The 14,794-nt window shown below is 46.2% G+C and overlaps 1 protein-coding gene across 2 annotated transcripts in view; it reads left to right on the forward strand.

Annotated features, from left to right (window-relative positions):
• Positions 1 to 14,794, forward strand: part of LOC143935662 (proton channel OTOP2-like) — a 127,872-nt gene that overhangs the window by 85,813 nt on the left and 27,265 nt on the right. For both annotated transcript variants that reach the window (XM_077459693.1, XM_077459692.1), the window contains exon 5: positions 12,496 to 13,358. In XM_077459693.1, the coding sequence (XP_077315819.1) occupies positions 12,496 to 13,358 (863 nt within the window). The remainder of the gene's footprint in view (positions 1 to 12,495; positions 13,359 to 14,794) is intronic.

Genomic DNA, 14,794 nt, shown 5'->3' on the forward strand with positions numbered 1-14,794 from the left:
CGATCCGAGTTTGCAGATCGCACTGCGATATGCGAACTGATCTGGGGGTGTCAGTAACATTTCACTGACACTCCCAGCAGTTCGCATAGGGCAGTGTGAACTGCCGCCGGGAGGCATGCGATGCGGGAACCCGCCGCGCATTCGCGGCGTTTCCGCATCGCTCCAGTGTGAACCCAGCCTAATAAGCGATCATTTTTCTGATCGCCGTATTAGTGTCACAGGTGACGCTAGTTAGGCAGGTAGGTATTTAGGTTCGCCGCAGCTTTTTATAGCGCCAGGGACCCCCATATACTACCGCATAAAGCCCCCTGATTGCCCCCTAGTTAACCCTTTCACCAGTGATCACCATATAACTGTTACAGGTGACGCTGGTTGGTTAGTTATTTTTTTATAGTTTCAGGGCACCCGCCATTTATTACCTAATAAAGGTTTAACCCCCTGATCACCCGGCGGGTGTCATTTGTGACTAATAACTGTTAGGGCAGTTAGGGTTAGCCCCCTTTAGTTCTAAGGTACCCCCCTAACCCCCCCAATAAAGGTTTAACCCCGTGATCACCCCCCGTCGCCAGTGTCACTAAGGCTGGGTTCACATTGCAGCGGTTTATGAGAACGGATGTGATTCGCACCGCACTGCAGTGCAAATCACATCCGATCTCTGTGCGATTCGAGTTCAGCCATTCGCCGCACCCGCCGCACCCCCCGCAAATTCGCACGGGACCCTTTTTTTGGCCCGCAGCAGAATCGGATCGCATGGGTGTTCACACCATGCGATCCGAGTTTGCAGATCGCACTGCGATATGCGAACTGATCTGGGGGTGTCAGTAACATTTCACTGACACTCCCAGCAGTTCGCATAGGGCAGTGTGAACTGCCGCCGGGAGGCATGCGATGCGGGAACCCGCCGCGCATTCGTGGCGTTCCCGCATCGCTCCAGTGTGAACCCAGCCTAATAAGCGATCGTTTTTCTGATCGCTGTATTAGTGTCACAGGTGACGCTAGTTAGGCAGGTAGGTATTTAGGTTCGCTGCAGCTTTTTATAGCGCCAGGGACCCCCATATACTACCGCATAAAGCCCCCTAATTGCCCCCTAGTTAACCCTTTCACCAGTGATCACCATATAACTGTTACAGGTGACGCTGGTTGGTTAGTTATTTTTTTATAGTTTCAGGGCACCCGCCATTTATTACCTAGTCTCACTAGTGTACCCCTAAATTTAGGGGTGTCTACTTTCCAAAATGGGGTCATTTGGGGGGGGGTTTGTGCCATCTTGGCATTTTATGGCCTTCAAAACTGTAACGCCCTTAGAAAGCCTGAAGGCGGTGCTTGGTTTTCGGGGCCCCGTACGCGGCTAGGCTCCCAAAAAGTCCCACATATGTGGTATCCCCATACTCGGGAGAAGCAGCAGAATTTATTTTGGGGTGTCATTTCACATATGCCCATGGCATGCGTGAGCAATATATCATTTAGTGACAACTTTGTGAAAAAAAAAAAAAAAAAAAAAAAAGTTTGTAATTTTCCCGCAACTTGTGGCAAAATATAAAATATTCCATGGACTCAACATGCCTCTCAGCAAATAGCTTGGGGTGTCTACTTTCTAAAATGGGGTCATTTGTGGGGGTTTTGTGCCATCTTGGCATTTTATGGCCTTCAAAACTGTAATAGGTAGTGAGGAGTGAAATCAAAAAATTACGCCCTTAGAAAGCCTGAAGGCGGTGCTTGGTTTTCGGGGCCCCGTACGCGGCTAGGCTCCCAAAAAGTCCCACATATGTGGTATCCCCGTACTCAGGAGAAGCAGCAGAATTTATTTTGGGGTGTCATTTCACATATGCCCATGGCATGCATGAGCAATATATCATTTAGTGACAACTTTGTTAAAAAAAAAAAAAAAAAAAAAAGTTTGTAATTTTCCCGCAACTTGTGGCAAAATATAAAATATTCCATGAACTCAACATGCCTCTCAGCAAATAGCTTGGGGTGTCTACTTTCTAAAATGGGGTCATTTGTGGGGGTTTTGTGCCATCTTGGCATTTTATGGCCTTCAAAACTGTAATAGGTAGTGAGAAGTGAACTCAAAAATTTACGCCCTTAGAAAGCCTGAAGGCGGTGCTTGGTTTTCGGGGCCCCGTACGCGGCTAGGCTCCCAAAAAGTCCCACATATGTGGTATCCCCATACTCAGGAGAAGCAGCAGAATTTATTTTGGGGTGTCATTTCACATACGCCCATAGCATGTGTGAGCAATATATCATTTAGTGACAACTTTGTGTAAAAAAAAAAAAAAATTTTTTTTTTTGTCATTATTCAATCGCTTGAGGCAAAAAAATAAAATATTCAATGGGCTCAACATGCCTCTTATCAATTTCCTTAGGGTGTCTACTTTCCAAAATGGGGTCATTTGGGGGGGGTTTTGTACTGCCCTGCCATTTTAGCACCTCAAGAAATGAGATAGGCAGTCGTAAACTAAAAGCTGCGTAAATTCCAGAAAACGTACCTTAGTTTGTAGATGTGACAACTTTTGCGCAAACCAATAAATATACAATTATTGACTTTTTTTTTACCAAAGACATGTGGCTGAATACATTTTGGCCTAAATGTATGACTAAAATTGAGTTTATTGGATTTTTCTAATAACAAAAAGTAGAAAATATCATTTTTTTTCAAAATTTGCGGTCTTTTTACGTTTATATCGCAAAAAATAAAAATCGCAGAGGCAATCAAATACCATCAAAAGAAAGCTCTATTTGTGGGAAGAAAAGGACGCAAATTTTGTTTGGGTACAACATTGCATGACCGCGCAATTACCAGTTAAAGCAGCGCAGTGCCAAAGTGTAAAAAGACCTCTGGTCATTTACCAGCAAAATGGTCCGGTCTGAAAGTGGTTAATGAACTAAAGGCGCAGATACAGACTAGGTCTGGTGAGTGACCATTTTATCTGGTGGTGGTGGTGCACTTTCTTCACAGGAGGCAAGTAGGTGTTTTAGTCTAGCGCTTGAGTCTGGCACCTTAGGTCAAATAAAAAGTAGAGTTAGCGCAACCCATACTACACATATATTTTTTTTCCTCAGTTTAGGCCGATATGTATTCTTCTACATATTTTTGGTACTAGTAATGGCGGTGATCAGCGATTTTTATCGTGACTACGACATTATGGCGGACACATTTTTTATAGGCAAAGAAAACACAGAGTTCTGATTTAAGTGCCGCCCCCCCCCCTTTTTTTGTTTGCTGTCCATACTTGCAGTATTAGCTTGATTTGGCTCTAATTTATTTGTCTTTTATTTAACCCCTTCCCGCCTATAGCAGAATGATGGCCGGGCGGTGGTTTAGTTATCCTGCCTGGGCGTCATATGACGTCCAGCAGGATAAAATGCCTGCACGGCAATCGGTGGTGTGGTATGTCACGCTGACATACTACATTTCTGATCATAGTAAGGAGCCTCTGATGGAGGCTCCTTACCACGTGATCAGCTGTGACCAATCACAGCTTATCACAGCATGAACCAGGAAGTGCTGGTAAATGGCTTTCCACGGTTTGCCCTGACAGGGAGAGCCGATCGGTGGCTCTCCCTGTCAGAGGGCTTTCACACTGGAGCAGTGCACTTGCAGTACTGTAAAAAAACGTCCTGCAAGCCGCATCTTTGCAGCGCATCTTTGCTCCTAAAGCGCCCCTGCCCATTGGAAACTAGCCACAAACGTAAAAACTCCCACAAGCTGCCGAATAGCGTGGCTAAAATGACAGTAAAGCGGCACTAAAAATTTCTTGGATGGTTTTTCTGACGGAATTCCGCTCAAGCTTGGCTTGTATACACAGGGTCACACAAAAGTTCGCTGAACTTTCGACGGTCAAGAACACAGTGACGTACAACACCACGACAAGCCAAGAAAATTAAGTTCAATGCTTCTGAGCATGCGTCAAATTGTTTCTGAGCATGCGTAGGAATTTTGCGTGTCGGAATTGGTACAGACGATTCGGACCAAAAAATTGAGAACCTGCTCTCAATCTTTTGCTGGCGGGAATTCGGCCAGCAAAAGTCCGATGCAGCATACACACGATCGCATTTTCTGACCAAAAGCTCTCATCTGAGTTTTTCCCAGAAGTCTGCACTAAGTCATATTTTAGGCATTTTCTGCAACAAAAGTTTCAGTTTGTGAGATACTCCCAAAGGGTTTGTCATGTTTAAACGATTCATTGAGTCTCTATAAATCATTTAATCAATCACTGTATAACAGTACCTCCAATATTAAAAGAAATGATTACAAATAATTACGCTGACCAATTAAAGGAGAAGTATGGGAAAGAAAAAATAAATAGTACATATTATACCCCAATGCTTTCATTACCTTTCTTCCTTCCCTCAGTCCTTTAATGTGTGCAGTACAGGCACTTGAAGTGTCAGGAAGGAGGCAGTAACGGTCCCTTCTCTGTTTGAACATTTAGAGAGATCGGATACAACTCCAGCAATCTGCCCCACTTTCAGTTCCTCCTTCTCTTGGACATATGGTCACGCTTGGCGAATGGACACTCACCTAAGCAGCAAGCAAGAGTGAATACGCTTTTCATGTGCCTCCATTTCCATAGCAACATACATACCTCCCAACTGTCCCTGATTTTGAAGGACTGTCCCTGATTTGGAACAATGTCCCTCTGTCCCTCATCCCTCCTCATTTGTCCCTCATTTTGGTCTGATCTATATAGTTGTATATAAAATGCACTATTTACCTTTCAAAAAGTGTTTCCCAGTGCTAAACCTTTCATCTAATTTCTACATGGTTTGTGAACTTCAAAAGCCAAAATAAAGGAATAGTAGTGGTAAAAAAAAAATCACTTGTGGGTTTAACTAATTTTTTTGTATAATTCTCCTTTAAGGGAGCATGGTAGGGGGAGTGTCCTATGCCTAAATACATTTGATAATAGGTTTCCCTCGTTCCCATCTCAAAAAGTTGTGAGGTATGTATATATCATCAGTGTTGGTCATCTTACTTTAAAAAAGTAATTAGTTAAGTTACAAATTACTTCCCCCAAAAAGTAACTGCGTTAGTAATTCAATTACTACATTGGAAAAGTAATTAGTTACTCAGCAAAGTAACTGACTTTTTTAATATTCTATAATGCAATTACGTTCTATAACATCTTTAATATCAAAGATGTTCATATTAACTGATTAAAGAATAAAAACACTATATACAGTATTTTAGAAAATTTGTTGAGGGGGGTGGCAGCAGTGGTACTTGAGGGGGTGGCAGTGGTGGTGGTGTACTTGGGGGAGTGGCAGCGGTGGTACTTGGGGGGGGGGGGGGTGGCAGCGGTGGTACTTGAGGGGGTGGCAGTGGTGGTGGTATACTTGGGGGGGTGGCAACGGTGGTATTTGGGGGAGTGGCAGTGGTGGTGGTGTACTTGGGGGGGGGGGGCGACAGGCAGCGTGGTTCTTCAGGGGGTGGGGAGGTGCCATCCTCTCCCACCACCTTTGCCTCTTACTGATCCCACCCCCCACCACTGATCTCATCCCTACTAGGGATGAGCTTGGTGTTCGAGCCGAACGCATGCGAGGAGAGCCATAATTGGCCACAGGGAGGATGCCTGTGGCCAATTATAGCTAGGGGGTTTAGTACACGCCCCACACTATATAAGGCCACCAGCGTGGCGGCCTTGTGTAGTGTGTTCCGGCGTGCAGGGAAAGCGCTAGATAGGCAGGGACAGTGTGTTCTATTCTCAGGCATCTGCAGGAGTTAGTGGGTGCTGTGTGCCTCCAGCACAGCACAATATACACCCGTATCTACCCTTTATTGCTGTTGTTCTCTAATACAGCCATCTGCAGTAGTTATTGGGTGTTGTGTGCCTCCAGCACAGCACAATATACACCTGTATCTACCCTTTACTGCTAGTCTTCTCTAATACAGCCATCTACAGGAGTTAGTGGGTGTCGTGTGCCTCCAGCACAGCATACACCTGTATCTGCCCTTTATTGCTGGTGTTCTCTAATACAGCCATATGCAGGAGTTAGTGGGTGTTGTGTGCCTCCAGCACAGCACAGTATACACCTGTATCTACCCTTTATTGCTGGTGTTCTCTAATACAGCCATATGCAGGAGTTAGTGGGTGTTGTGTGCCTCCAGCACAGCACAGTATACACCTGTATCTACCCTTTATTGCTGGTGTTCTCTAATACAGCCATCTGCAGGAGTTAGTGGGTGTTGTGTGCCTCCAGCACAGTATACACCTGTATCTACCCTTTATTGCTGGTGTTCTATAATAAAGACATCTGCAGGAGTTAGTGGGTGTTGTGTGCCTCCAGCACAGCACAGTATACACCTGTATCTACCCTTTATTGCTGGTGTTCTCTAATACAGCCATCTGCAGGAGTTAGTGGGTGTTGTGTGCCTCCAGCACAGTATACACCTGTATCTACCTTTATTGCTGGTGTTCTCTAATACAGCCATCTGCAGGAGTTAGTGGGTGTTGTGTGCCTCCAACACAGCACAGTTTATACCTGTATATACCCTTTATTGCTGGTGTTCTCTAATACAGCCATCTGCAGGAGTTAGTGGGTGTTGTGTGCCTCCAGCACAGCACAGTATACACCTGTATCTATCCTTTATTGCTGGTGTTCTATAATAAAGGCATCTGCAGGAGTTAGTGGGTGTTGTGTGCCTCCAGCACAGCACAGTATACACCTGTATCTACCCTTTATTGCTGGTGTTCTATCATACAGGCATCTGCAGGAGTTAGTGGATGTTGTGTGCCTCCAGCACAATATATACTACCCAATTGCTGGTTTTCCCATCTCCCTGCAGGCCATTACTATGTCTGGAAGGCCAACAAGGAGAGGCAGACAGTCACAAGCCAATAAAAGAGGGCAAGCAGGCTCTGTGTCTAGAGACATCAGTGTTGGTCATGGACGCGGTGCATCATCATCAGCACGTGGCCATGGGACATGCTTGTCCTTCATTTCGGCAGCTGGACATGTTGAACCGCAACATGCCAACGACTTGGTAGAGTGGATGACCAAGCCCTCTTCATCCTCCTCATCCTCTCTCACCTAGGCTCAGGGTACTAGCAAAGCAGCTGCCAACACATCGTCTTCCCTCCTCTCAATGTCATCATCAGTGACTCCTTCCCTAGACCCACCACGTCCTCCTGAGGAGTCTCCTGAACCCTTTGAGCACAGTGTTGGGTACATGCTCCAGGAGGATGCCCAGTGTTTTGTGGGCTTTGATGATGACACTCAGCTAGAGGAAGGCAGTAGCGTGAGCGCAGAGAGAGGGGATGCTCAAGAAGGACAGCAATCTGGCAGTCATTTTCCACAAGCTGCAGCATACTGCCAGGTTTGCTACAGCGATGAAGAGGGAGGGGATGATGAGGGCACTGACTCCACGTGGGTGCCTGGTAGGAGAGAGGAGGAGGAGGAGAAGGAGGAGGCACATGTCCAACGAGGCAGGATGCCCTCCGGGGGCCAGCTTAGGGGCAGCACACCGACTGAATCACACCGCAGAGCTCCGCCTGTGCAGGGTGCTGCCTCTGTGCGTTATTCTAAAAGTTCTTTGGTGTGGGCCTTTTTTGAGACGAGTGCATCAGATCGCACCACTGCTATTTGCAACATATGTCTCAAGCGTATCTCGCGTGGCCAAAACATCTGCCGCTTGGGCACCACATGCTTGACCAGACATATGTTGACCTGCCATGCAGCTCGTTGGCAAGCGTACCTCAAAGACCCACACCAAAGAACAAAGCGGACCTCTCCTTGCTCCTCATCAGCTGGCATCTCCAACCCCACTAGACCTTCAGTCCTCTCTGAAACCTGCTCTGAGAGGAATGAAGGTGTAGAATTAGGTGTGTCACAGCCAAGTGCTTCCGGGAACTCTGCTAGCGGTACACCCACGTCCGATTATAGCAGGCAAATGTCCCTGCCCCAGCTGCTGGACCGGTGAAAGAAGTTCACTCCCAGCCATCCACATGCCCAGCGGTTGAATGCTAGCTTGGCTAAATTGCTAGCACTTCAACTGCTGCCTTTTCAGTTGGTAGACTCGGCCCCCTTCCGTGAGTTTGTACAATGTGCAGTTCCTCAGTGGCAGGTCCCCAAACGCCACTTTTTCTCACGGAAGGCGATTCCGGTTCTCTACCGGCATGTGGAAGGCAATGTCTTTGCCTCGCTGGACAGGGCTGTCAGCGATAAGGTGCATATTACCGCTGACTCATGGTCCAGCAGGCATGGGCAGGGACGTTACCTGTCTTTCACGGCCCATTGGGTCACTCTTCTGGCAGCTGGGAAGGATGCAGGACAAGGTGCAGTAGTGTTGGAGGTTGTTCCGCCACCACGCCTCCAAAATGCTACTATTGGTTGTGACACACCTCTCTCCTCCACCCCCTCCTCTTCTTCTTCCTCCATGGCCTCTTCCAGTGCTCTGTCCTCAGAACCAGCGGTGCTCCGTAGGCGTTCCAGGGGCTACGCAAGTACGCAGGCAAAACGATGCCATGCCGTGCTTGTGCTGGTTTGTTTGGGGGACAGGAGCCACACTGGGGCGGATGTTTTGTCAGCTCTGCAGGGGCAGGCTGAGAGGTGGTTGACGCCACGCCAGCTTAAGCCAGGAATGGTGGTTTGCGACAATGGCACCAACCTCCTCTCCGCCCTCCGACAGGGACAACTGACCCATGTGCCCTGTGTAGCTCACGTCCTTAACCTGGTGGTGCAGTGGTTCTTGGGCAGGTACCCCGGCTTACAGGATTTACTGAAGCAGGCCAGGAAAGTCTGTGTGCATTTCCACCGATCATTTAATGCCTGTGCTCGGCTGGCTGAGCTCCAAAAGGAGTTGAACCTACCCAAGAACTGCCTTATATATGACATGCCCACCAGGTTGAACTCAACGTTGGCCATGCTGCAGTGGCTGCACACACAGCAGAGGGCCATCAATGAGTACCTGTGTGACTACGGCACCAGGACAGGGTCAGGGGAGCTCGTTTTTTCTCACCACGCCAGTGGGGCATGATCAGGGATCAAGGACTTCGGACCGAATGCCTCAGCTAACTTACGCTGCATGGCCTCCCTGATCCTGCAAAGCCTGCGGAAGGATTCTCGTATTCTTCGGATCAAGGAGAGGGACCATTACTGGCTGGCCACTCTCCTTGATCCACGGTACAAGGGTAAGGTTGCGGAGCTTATCTTGTCTTCGCAGAGGGAGCAGAGGATGAGACATCTCCGGGAGGCCTTGCAGAAAGGTCTGTGCAACGCGTTCCCAGAGACTGGGAGGTAACAAACTGCTGGTCCTGGACAACGTGTTGCTGAGGCTTTGGTCAGTCCCAGAAGGAGCGGTGGAGAAGGTGGCCGTCTGCCGATGTGTTCAGACAATTTTTTAGTCCGCAACCCCAAGGTATGATAGGTTCCAGCAACCATCGCCAGCGTCTGATTTACATGTTGCAGGAATACCTAGGGGCAAGGTCAGACTTGGACACCTTTCCCACCGAAAATCCTCTGGCTTACTGGGTCTTGAGGATGGATCACTGGCCAGAGCTTGCACAGTATGCAATTGAGCTACTGGCCTGCCCTGCATCCAGCGTTCTTTCGGAACGCACCTTCAGTGCTGCTGGTGGCTTTGTAAACGATCACAGGGTGCGCCTGTCCACCGACTCAGTTGATCGACTGACCTTCATAAAGATGAATCAGTCTTGGATCACCACCAGCTACTAAGCACCTGAAGCTGATGTAACCGAATAATTTTTTTGGAAATGTCACATCCCTTCAAGACTGCCTATGCTGATGCTGAGTGACTGTCCTGTTAGGTTGACTGACTATCCTCTTCCTCCTCAATGATCCTGCTGATATCTTGGAAGAGCATTTTTGGTTCTGGGTGATGCCACCAGCCCAATTTTTCAGTCCCTGTTTAACATTTAAAATTTTTTGATGCAATGCTTTGCAGCAGGGCTCATTCCTGCACTCCAACTAGAGTATTGGAGAGGTTGCAGTGTCGTGGCACCAGCACCAGTGCCTAAGGCCCAATTTTTCAGCCCCTGTTTAACAGGGGCATTTAATTACAATTCTTGATATAATATTTCACAGCAGGGCCCGTTCCTGCACGCACCAAGAGTAACTGTGAGGACTTATAGTGTTGTGGCACCAGCACCACCACCACAACCACCAAAGGCCCAATTTTTCTACCACTGTTCAACAATGGCATGTAATTACAATTCTTGATATAATCATTCACAGCAGGGCGCTCCAGCGCCCACCAAGAGTCGCTTTCAGGGCTTACAGTGTTGTGGCAACACCAACACCTTAGGCCCCCATTTCTGCAGAGCATATAGCGCAGACCCCTACTTTCAAACATCCAACTTACAAACGTATCCTACTTGCAAATGGAAGGAGACAACAGGAAGTGAGATGAAAAAAGACGGATGGCAAAAAATATTACAGGGGTGATAACCCTTCCCAATGTTTTCCAAAAATATTAAAAATAGATTTTTTGACTGGAGCTACACTTTAAAAATGTACCAGTTCCAAATTACAAACAGATTCTACTTAACACAACAAACCTACACAGTCCCTGTCTTGTTTGCACCGCCTGTATACTGCTGTTCTGAGTATATAAGGCCTGGGGGCCCCACGCCTTTCCTTTTTTTTAATATGGGTACGGGGTTCCCCTTAATATCCGTACAAGACCCAAAGGGGCTGGTAATGGGCAGGGGGGGCTACCCATGCCATTTTTCTTAATGATTTTCATCCATATTGCCGGAACCAGATATTACATTAAAACCGCAAGCAGTTTTAAATTTCTTTTTTTCCGTTAAATGTCAATTTGTGCAGGGACTGTTCTAAACACGGGAAACAGGTGCCACTTCACAGGCATACTATAGACACCCCCCAGGCACGACATTTAAAGGAATATTTCACTTTTTTTTCACTTTAATCGTCATTAAAATCAGTGCTCCCGAAAAAACGTTGGCATTGACCCATGTCCCCTGGGGCAGGAGTTAGTTCCCCAAACCCTTTTTAGGACAATATCTTTCATATTAGCCATTAAACTTAGCACTTTTTATTTTGAACGTTCGAGTCCCACAGACTTCAATGGGGTTCTAAAGTTTGCAGAAATTTTTGGTCTGTTCGAAAGTTCTGGTGCAAACTGAACCAGGGGTGTTTGGCTCATCCCTAATCGCTACCCTATCCCCCCATCACTTCTGTTGTAGAAGTGATGGTGGGTGGGTAGGGATGGATCGATTGCACTGCAATTTGAATCATCAGTCACTTACTTGAATGCCTCCAGGGAAGTCTTTCCTCATGGGGAGAGAGACCCTCCCCTTCACTTGATTGGTGTCAGCTGGTCCGCTGAATTCATTTTTCAGTGTCCGCGCCGCCTCCCTACATTCTCTCTCTGGATAGGCGGGGCAGGATGGGGCGGTCCAGACAGTCTTTCTGAGTCCCAGCCTCTTCTCAGCTCAGCGGGCGAAAGCCCCCCTCCCCACGGCGTAATGAACGGCATGGTAGCGCGGCCACGGCAGGGCCTCCTGGGCGGTAGATGTAATTGAGGTAATGCTGCCCAATCAATATACGCTTATTGGGATTTTTTTTCTTAAAAATATGTAGCAGAATACATATTGGCCTAAACTTATGAAGAAATTCGATTTTTTTTTGATTTTTTTATTAGAAATGTTTTACAGCAGAAATTAAAAAATATTGTTTTTTTTTTCAAAATTGTTGTTTTTTTGGTTTATAGTTCAAAAAATAAAAAGGTGAGGTGCAGAGGTGGTCAAATACCACCAATAGAAAGCTCTTTGTGGGGGAAAAAAGGACATCAATTTTATTTCGGTACAACGATGCATGACCGCGCAATTGTCAGTTAGGCTGCATTCACACTTGAGCATAGCGTTTTCAAGCGTTTTTTGCAGCGTTTTTTACCGCGATTTGCGGCATTTTTTACCACGATTCGCTGCATTTTTACCGCGATTTGCCGCGAATTTGTGCAGGGCAAAAGGCCACCAATGTTAAAAGAAGAAAAACGCCCAAATCAGCCCGATTCGCGCAACAAAAAAGGGTCTGGAACTTGTTTGAGCTTCAGGCGTAGGGCTTCAGGCGACTTGGACTGGAGATGTGAACCATCTCCATTGAGAATAATGGATTTTTTTCCCCTCCAGTGTTTTGTAGCTTCAGGCGTCAAGCTACAAAATGCTCAGGTGTGAATGGGGTCTTAAAGTAATGCAGTGCTCGTATTAGTTTGAAATATTTATTTAAAAAATAAAAGCAATACTGTTTTTGCTATTTGATTTGCAAACTATTCTGATCTTTCTAACAGAAAATCCATCAGGGGCTGCATTCTTGTTAACTGACTAATCCTGATAAATCAGGAAGCGTCCATTTTTGAAGTCATTCATCAGCAGTGTATGGTGTGTGTGTGTGTGTATAATCTGATCTATATTTCTATTCAGTTGTTCACAGCATAGCAGTAAATCTAAAACAGTTTTCAATGTAAAAATGGACTATTGTCTATAAATTCCATATTACATTTCTCAACAGATGGCGATGAAGATTTGAACAGATGTGGATGCTCATATAAATGTGCCATTAACAAAAGAGTTTATAGTTACTTGTACCCTTTTAATATTGAGTACAACCTCTTTGCTGCAGCAATGATCTATATCATGTGGAAGAATGTCGGACGCAAGATTGACGAAAATGCTTTATTCCACCATGGACTGGGGCCAGGGGTTCGTCAACACATTCCACTTCTGGGCCTTTTTTCGGGTTTGGCCATTCTGATTACAGGCCTAGTAATGTTTGTCTTGTATGAAGTGGGTAGAGGGAATCCTCAAAAACTTTGGGTATCTTTGACTGCATTTTACTTCTTTCATTTGATAAGTCTTTTTCTTATGTGTCTGGCCAACGTGGTGGGAATTGTCATTTTCAAGCTGGATAAGAGAAACATGTGCAATCAGAAGAACCCAAGTCGGACCTTAGATACTGTTCTACTTGTGTTGGCAACATTAGGTCAATATGAAATTTCTTATTTTTCTCTTATAGCCATGGTATCCATAGTTCCCTTTGGCCTCATGTGTGGTTTAACTTTTTCCTATTCTGTACTGATGATTATTCAACACTTCTTTCAAAATGCTTTTATAATCCAAGGCCTGCATCGTCTTCCCCCCACCAACTTACTCAATGCTCATTCAGGAACAAGTTTCCCCGTGCCTATAGAACAGCATGATTCTATAAGACGTAGAAGTGTGCACGAGAAAGAGAAAAGATTGTCCCTAACAAGCCTTCCAGGAAATCTGAGAATGCCAAGAAGATCGACTCTGGTGGGAAGCATTAAGAGCCATCTGAAGAAAAGGAAAACTATGAAGGACGTTTACTTGTTTCTCTTCCTCTGTAACATTACAGTAAGTCATTCATGTCTTTGTATGCTAGCCATAAATAGGTACATTTTGTTCAATTGTACAATATTATTTGAAATTATTTCCTGCTTATTTACTAAAGGAATAGAGAACTTCAGCTTTGCAAAGAAAATAAGTTGGTGATTACGTTTCATTCATCCAATCATGCGTAATGCAATAATGCCATTTTCCTTGTATGATTGGGTTTTCAGTGTCAACTTTACTAAGTGAACATCCTCTATTGTTTTAGGAATGACCAGATGTATACTTTCTGCACCCCCAAGTCAAATGTCTTTTGCTGCCACTCTTACCCATGTTCCCTAATTAGTCTTATCACACTAACAAGAAGTCATGCCTGCACAAACCAGGTCAAAGGCCATAAAAGAAACACTCTATATCACTACACCCACATATAAAAAGAAGGGCAAGCTGCAACTTATTTGTAGCAAGGTCCCAGGCCTCCTTCGGTCTAATGAGAACATTCAGAGACTGCTGACATCCTCCTGTATGTAGTGGGTTGCAAGGCATAGTGGGTGCAATGATGGTGAAAGTCATTGGGCGCCAGACATTTCGAATGCAAAAGAAAGTTTATTTCTCTTAACAAACTTTTCTGGGGGAAAGAGGGTTAGGGCCAGGACATCCTTAGGTATTTGCAAGTTCAATTGGCAGACTACGAGACTTCAACAGAAGGACAGCCATACAGGCAAAGGCATCCAGCAAAACGCCACATCTGCACGTGCAGGAATGCTGTTTCCTCTGGCAACAGTCTTTAACAGTTCCTAACTTGAAGTTTAACACTTCCTTTATCTTCCACTACAATCTCTCCTTGTAGTTCTTCAGTACACTGAGCTCCCAGCCTCTCACTAGAACCACTGATTCACTGTCACTGAATCCCTTGAGCTCCTCCAATCTTCACAGTGGCATCTTCCTCAAGCGTCACCCCCGCTTCTCTGCTAGGTCCCTAGCTTGGCACTCTAGATACCTCTCAAGCTTCACCCATGCTGGCCTGCTCGGTCCCTGGCTTGACAAACAAGGCTGCTCTGCAAGCGTCACCTCCTGGGCTTTATTCCCACTGAAGTTTCTCAATTCTTCACCGTCCCCGGTTGGTGAGAATACTGCTCCGGTACTTGCTTCAGTTACTCATTGTGGTCCATGGTACTAAGGTGGATAGTCCCTTAGTGGCGACAGCTTCCCCTCTACCTCCTACCACGACAGGTTTTCCGGCTGGCAGAACCGTCACTTCTGGTTGGACTGCAAGCCGCAGTCCCAACCCTGCGCTGCTCTCTTGCTTCTGGATAGGCCCTCAGACAGCCTAGCACCCAGATGTGCCCAGGAAAGGCCCAATCTCTGGCCTAGCAGCCCAGGCATTATGACATACGTCCACCTAGACAGCCATCCAGGTGGCACAGAACATAGATTACCTGACTCCACCCAAATATATA

The sequence above is a fragment of the Lithobates pipiens genome, unplaced genomic scaffold, assembly GCF_037356315.1.
Source record: "Lithobates pipiens isolate NorthernLeopardFrog02 unplaced genomic scaffold, aLitPip1_a1.2 Scaffold_28, whole genome shotgun sequence".
In the NCBI taxonomy this organism is placed as follows: domain Eukaryota; kingdom Metazoa; phylum Chordata; class Amphibia; order Anura; family Ranidae; genus Lithobates; species Lithobates pipiens.